Source organism: Fusarium falciforme, chromosome 7, assembly GCF_026873545.1.
Source record: "Fusarium falciforme chromosome 7, complete sequence".
Lineage (NCBI taxonomy): Eukaryota > Fungi > Ascomycota > Sordariomycetes > Hypocreales > Nectriaceae > Fusarium > Fusarium falciforme.
This window is the reverse complement of record NC_070550.1, coordinates 446,459-453,146: the sequence shown is the minus strand read 5'-3', so window position 1 is coordinate 453,146 and position 6,688 is coordinate 446,459. Positions and strand designations below refer to the sequence as shown.

Below are 6,688 nucleotides of genomic sequence, written 5' to 3'. Positions count from 1 at the left end.
AGTATTAGCTAAAATATTCATAAGGGCATATATAATAAGTAACTAAGATAGATTATAATAAAAGAAATAAGCTCTTCTCTTATTAGGGATAGCTATAATCTTAGTAAATTAAAAGCAAATTAATATATAATAAAGAGAATAAGGCTTAATATTATTATAGGTATAAATAAGCTAAGTAATACTAATAAGATTATAAATCTTGGTCTTATTAATATAGACTTAGGCCTATATACTAAGTTAATAAAAAATATAAAATAAGAGAAATAAAAAATTATATTTATAAGAATATAAAGAAATTAGAGCTTATAAGTAAAAATAAGCTTAATAAGCTAATAGCTAGTTATTATTTAATTATTAGTATTTTTAGCTAAGTTAATATATTAGTTCTTAATATTATTTTAAGTAATATTATAATTATTAAAAGTAATAATATAAGGCTAAATAATAATATTAGAGGTTATTAGGCTAATATTTATTAAAGGGTTAATATTATTTAGGTAATACTCTTAGAGGGTAATATAAAAGTTTTAATATTACTAAGTAATACTTAAGAGCTTATTAAGAATCTAAGCTAGAAATTAATAATATAAAGCTAATAAATTAGCTAAAAAAACTTATAATATTATATCTCTAAGTATAATAATTATAATAAATATAAATAATATTATTAATATTAATAATATATATTAAGTAAATATCTTTATAAATATAAATAAAATAATTAAAATATAAATAATTATTAGCTTATTAATTAATAAAATTAATATTATTATTAAATATATAATAAGACTTAAAAATATAAATAATAATATTTAAAATAAATATTATAAAAAAAAGCTAATATATTATTAAAAAATATATATATATATATATAAAAACCTTAATTTAAAAAAAAAATATTATTATAATAAAAAAAATTAAAATAAAATATATTAAGTAATAAATTAAAATAAATTAAAATAAAAATAAAGCTTTAATAAAACTAATAATATTAAAAGATTAATAAAATATTTTAATTATTTATATTATAATAAAAAAAATAAAAATTAATTTTAAATATTTAAGGTAATATAATAAAAAACTTTTATTAAGGCTTTATTTATAAACTAAGAAATTTAAAAGAATTATTTAAAGCCTTTTTATTTACTTAAAGATCTTAGGGACTAAAATCTCTAGAGAGAAAGTAATTATAAAGATATAAGATAGCTATTAAATTCGCTAACTAATTAAGGTAACCCTAGCTAGTTATTATATATATAAAGACCTCTTAAAAGCTTTATAGCTAAGCTATTATAAAAGGCTTAGTAAGTTAAAGTCTTATTTATAATAAAGACTTACCTTTAATTTATAATTTTACCTTAATCTAGCTATTAAGACCTATTTTCTTATAGAGGTTAATATAACTAGGTATTTAATATTATAATATTTAAAATAAGCCTAATTATAATATAAGGACTTATTAGGTAATAATTAAAATATCTAGGGGAAAATATAATAAATAGTTTTAATTAATTAAATAATTTATAATACTTTTATTATTATTTTAATATAAAAGGTTAAGATTTTTAAGATACCTGCTTATATAAGAGACTTGCTTATAAAGTATGTTATATATATATTAAATCTATTTATATAAATAGCTTTACTTTATAATATTTTCTCTCTCAGAGCGTAATCCTACCCTTCTGTTTAGCCTTTCCCCCAACCCTAGCCCGATATGGCGGCGATGCCCCAGAAATGACTTGCTTCCCCATAAAGCCAACCCTCCCTGTCATCTTGCCATTCTTGACCGTCAGCGTAAAACCTCCGCTATACGCATTATACACGTCAGCGAAGAAACCGCTTCTGGCATTGAAAACCGAGAGCGCGTTGATGAGTGAGAAGGCTGTGTCGGCCGAGACCTTGATCGTGTCTGACTTGATCGAAACACGCGCGAAATCGGTCCGTGATCCGTCTCGAATGCCGCCAAGGAAGGCATTTAGGTAACGGTTGGTCACGTAATGGATGCTTCCGGCGACGGGATTGCCAGCCGGGTTGCCGACCTTGATGACGACATCAACGGGGTTTGCGCCATTTGGACTATTGACAACCGGAATGCGCTTAAAGACAAGTAGTTGCCCGGTGACCCGAAACGGGACCAAGTTGCCCTCATTGCGGCCGTTGAACGCGACATCGTACAAGACATAATCGAGCTTGAGTGCGCGCTTTTCGATGCTTGATCCCTTGGTATCTATGTAGTGACTAGAGATCCTGGTGACGTTGAAGTGCTTGAGGTCTGGCTGGTCCACAACAGGGATAGCATCGTCGTCAAAGATGGAGAGCGCCTGGGAGGGAGTGGGTGAGGCCAAGGCACAAGCCCACAGAGAGACGAGGCCGAATAAAAATCTCAATCTTTAACTTCAATGCTTGCTAATAAAAGCGTATAGGCAATCTTTGATCTGAATATGAGTTGTTGCTCCCGAGCAATGGGCATATTAGTATTCTGGGGCTTTCGGTAACTCAGGAGCATCAACACCACAAGTGGTGGCTCAGCTTTTCAACTCTAGTACCAAGTCCGTTAATGTTCTCGCTTATTTCGACGCTATTGAATCATGACCCTTGTTCCAGACATTCCAGACAAGTCGATTCTTGCACCCCTGCAAGTGATCCCACTTCGATCGGTTAACTTACCCTGCACAATGGCGAAATCACTGGTCTAGACTCTCTCAGCTGCAAACAAGGATGGCCAGAGGGATCACAGCTGGAGACATGTTGCCTCCCTGTTTCTCAGGCGACAGACGACTCTGCAGGCTCGTTGGTAGAAAAGGACGACACATTGTTTCAGCCCTAGGATCAATATATACCTAACCACAGGTGAAGTGACCCTGATATAGCTCATTGACATGGGTTAATACGCGCATGAAACGGGATTTGCATTGTCTTCTTGTGTCTCTCAAGGACGTGACTTGTGTAGTTGAAGGAATATGTCCAAAAGGCCGGTCTTTGGCTTTGACTCATCCAAGCCTCGCGAACCAAGTCCTCCTTCTCTTGGGTCTTCTAGCTCAGTTATCCCATCAAGGGCTAGGCTTCAACTATAATACAAAATAATATTAATATATCATAATATTATATCCCAATGCTAACATAGTGGCCTCCTTCCTTCTCATTAAAACCTTTACCTCCCGAACCAACAAAAAAACAGAGTACGCCAGTTTCACAATAGGCTCCGTTATGTTAGGCTTTTATTCGGGACTTTGACTTCACCATGCCATACTTACCCGCTCAACAAACGCCACGAGCATAACCGTGTGATAGAATTGCATGGGTCGCAAGTAGGTCTTCTCTGAGTCTGCAAACTTTGCACTACTCACCTGTTGTTACCCCGCGGTATCCCATGTTCAGGCCCCATCTCCCCCGATCCCCTACGTCCCCCTAGAGTGATGGGAACCACACCCAATTCTAACTTGGCGCGTGGTCTCAGGCAAACTGCGGCCCTCATTACTCGTTTCGGTGTTTCTGCTGCAGCATAGCGCCGGTAGCCGTGGTAGTAGCAATTTATCAGTAGATTGTCTTCTTAGACTCGGGGGGGCCGAATGATACCGTGCAGGGTGGCCAAAGGATCCCTGGGCTTGTTAAAACCCAAGAGATGCCTTGCGAATAACCCCCCTGAAACATAATAACATCATTCATCCATTCAAATTTAAACGCACACACGATTAGAACAACGTCTGTAGACATGGCGTAGTCTATAGATGTGAATACGAAGTCTCAGGGGCCGGCCTTATGGCCTCATGGAGGCCCAAGCAAGCTTAAACCAAGGCATCTGTACATGATTGCCCTGAGAGGTGAGCAAGTCATCCTTTCTCGCAGCGGGAAACCCCCGAAAGGTCTCTTTGTTGATGTTTCGTGTCTCAACTAGGATGCATCGGCGCGGCCCTCTTGGTTGGGACTATCTGCACACAAGCCAAGGGAAGGCCAGTCTTTTGCTTTGTGAGATTTAAATTTATCTGCTCCGTAATCGCCATACTTTCCATAATCTTGACTGAGATAGCGTCTGCCATTCCTCTCAACGGCGCTGGCACTAGCACCGACTATTATCTGCCCGGACCACGATCTTGTATTAAATGATTTTCCTTGCCACGCTTCTCTAAAAGCTGACAAGCTGTCGCTTGTCCTTATTTACTTGCTTGATACGGCAACAAGAGCTAGCAGTTATTATCATGCATACTTTGGGAAGTCTCTCTCGCCAAGGTAAGCAAGCACCTCCATTCTCTTCCCAGTCTTTTGGCTTGCAAAAGGTGAGGTGGCTGAAGTTGAAAAGGCTGTCTCACATGTAGGAAGCGCCACCGCGAACGTGACGAATGAAAGCCTATCTGCCAACTCTGCTGAAAGATAGGGCGCGAGTGTGAATATAGTCATGGCGTTTGTCGGGCATAGGCGAAAAGGTTGGACCCCGTGGATCCCGACGTCGGGATCGAAAATAACGAGCCCGATAGAATTGCGTTCACGGCCAAGATCGAATCGACAACCTGCGCACACAACGCGCCGTTCTCGTCCGTCTCGCCAAATTGTACTGACTCGGATGGTAGCAATCAATCAGCCTCTGAACCAGGACAAAACACGTCATAGTGGCTTCCAAAAGTTCAACAATGGAACGGTCGCGTTCTTATTCCGATCGAAAGAGAGGAGAGTCTTATGAATATGAAACACTTCTGCACTGTTTCGCCGAGTGTTCTGAGAGTATAGAGTAGGTAAGCCTCTTATCCAAGTCGGTTTGGATGAAGTCCTCCATATCCTAGAGACTGGCTTCAGCTTCCTTAGTTTAGAGCATAGATGAATGAATCAAGGCGCCCCTAGAGATAGATGGAGATGTGGTCAATGTTGTTTGTGAGGTTGAGTTTTCGTTCCACTGGTGGCCTATGTTCTCACCTTTAGGCCCCATCCACATTCCCGACGCGAACTCTTCATTGCACACTCTTACTATAGATTCAACGCGCTCTATAGTAAATATACGAGGAACTGCTTGCCTCTGTTATCTAGTTACTTTGACAGAACGTATTAACTACCATATCAGCACGAGTGGGCTTCTTGCCGCTTAGCCTCATGTCAAGATATTCGTGAATATGACTAAATAGCAGCAAAGCATTCTTGGCTAACCACGTACCAACCCAAGCAGCGAGGAAGCGTCTCGGCTTGCATCTACTCCCTGGTAGAGAACTCGGGGCTGGATAGAGGTGATAATGCTGTTGATACACAACGCATTACCGTAAAGCTTTCAGCGTCCGACTGGGAAACAACTAAAAATATGTACTACAGAAGGGCGCAAGGAGTACGACTGACCCATTTACACCCCATCATCTCCCAACCGCCGGGTGACCAGAAATGTTCCCATGATCATGGCACTGGGTTCATTGCCAGCCGCATATACCTTTCTACGATGTCGTGGCAAAGAGCAGTGGCTATCGCGCATGTGAAGGATAGGAGAAGAAGTCAATTCAAGGATAGTGCTCTACAAGAACCTACAAGGCTGAGTTGCATGTTTGCAGGATGATTCTGGGGACTTGAGGCCGTCGCCTGGCACTTGCTTGTTGAAGGTGAGATGGCTAGCAACCTGTAAGTTAGAACTATGCCCATCGTGTAGATATTTCACATTTCTTCTAATGGATTGGATTTCAAGGCCAGAATTTCCCCCTTCCCGTTGTAAGTAGTTAGATCACTCGTGTTTCCTCCAGTGGTAATGTATAAAATATTCGAATCTTCGTTTCGTCCGAAAGCAGCCGACGTAGGCCTTGTCACAGCGGTGCGGCCGAGACCTCCTGCAACCATCTCTTGCGTCCCATTGAGAAGAGACCGAAAGATGGCGTTCTCCGCAACTCCTGCCAGATACCCAACGCCGCGAGGGCTGATAACGAAGTCATCTGCCATGACTCCCTTGCTGATGATCTCATAGGGACCTAGGGCATAGCCATTGATCGCGTCTACACGCACACGTCCATATAGTCCTCGTGGGGTGTTGACGTAATAAATATAGTCCTGATGCTTCCTCAGGCCATTAATCCCAAGCAAGGGGCCGAGATCAACATTTGCTGCCATTGATTCATCTTGCAGCATAACAGTATGGCTGCCATTCTTGGTGTTGAGGCGCCATACAACGCCCAGCTGGCAATCGGCAGTAGCGACTGTCCTCTCTTGCTGGTTTAGCAGCGTCATTCCGTTTAGGGATCCAGCCTTGTCAATGTTAGCAATCAGCCTCGTGCGGGTAGCTGCTTTTGTCAAGTCGATCTCCCAGACACGGTTGGGTGTCAGAGCCACATAAACATCGGGAGTGATCTCGGTAATTCCTGTTGCCATTCCAGCGTCGTCGAAACGGTAGATGAGGTGCGCTCGGGTGCTTTCAGGCTGATGGGGTGACACGATTTCCCACAACTCGGGTTGGTTCACTAGTGTCACCAAGAGATTCCCATTTGGTCGAACAGCAATATTCTCGACCCAGGTACCATGAGGAAATTGATAGACTTGGCGGAGAAGCGACGCCTGGGTGTCACGTAATGCTTGCCAGAAAAGGAGGGCAGCAATGGGAAGTGAAGAGAAAAACAAGCGATACATATCGGCAACAATGATTTTTGGGTCAAGTTCGCCTGAACAATGTTGATCGATGGCTTTTTAAGGCCCTGATCATAAACGGGGTTCAAAATGAATCACGTTTCGG

General features: G+C 40.4%; 2 protein-coding genes across 2 annotated transcripts; both read right to left on the bottom strand.

Moving 5' to 3' along the window:
• Positions 1 to 1,664: 1,664 nt before the first annotated feature.
• NCS54_00882300 (Hypothetical protein) lies at positions 1,665 to 3,281 on the bottom strand (the record flags this gene model as incomplete). Its single annotated transcript, XM_053154191.1, has 2 exons — positions 1,665 to 2,324; positions 3,258 to 3,281. The coding sequence occupies 2 exons, from the start codon at positions 3,279 to 3,281 to the stop codon at positions 1,665 to 1,667; spliced, it is 684 nt and encodes a 227-aa protein (XP_053010166.1).
• A 2,344-nt stretch (positions 3,282 to 5,625) lies between these two features.
• Positions 5,626 to 6,585, bottom strand: NCS54_00882200 (Hypothetical protein; the record flags this gene model as incomplete). The annotated part of the gene is made up of 1 exon (XM_053154190.1): positions 5,626 to 6,585. The coding sequence occupies one exon, from the start codon at positions 6,583 to 6,585 to the stop codon at positions 5,626 to 5,628; it is 960 nt and encodes a 319-aa protein (XP_053010165.1).
• Between the last annotated feature and the right edge of the window lie 103 nt (positions 6,586 to 6,688).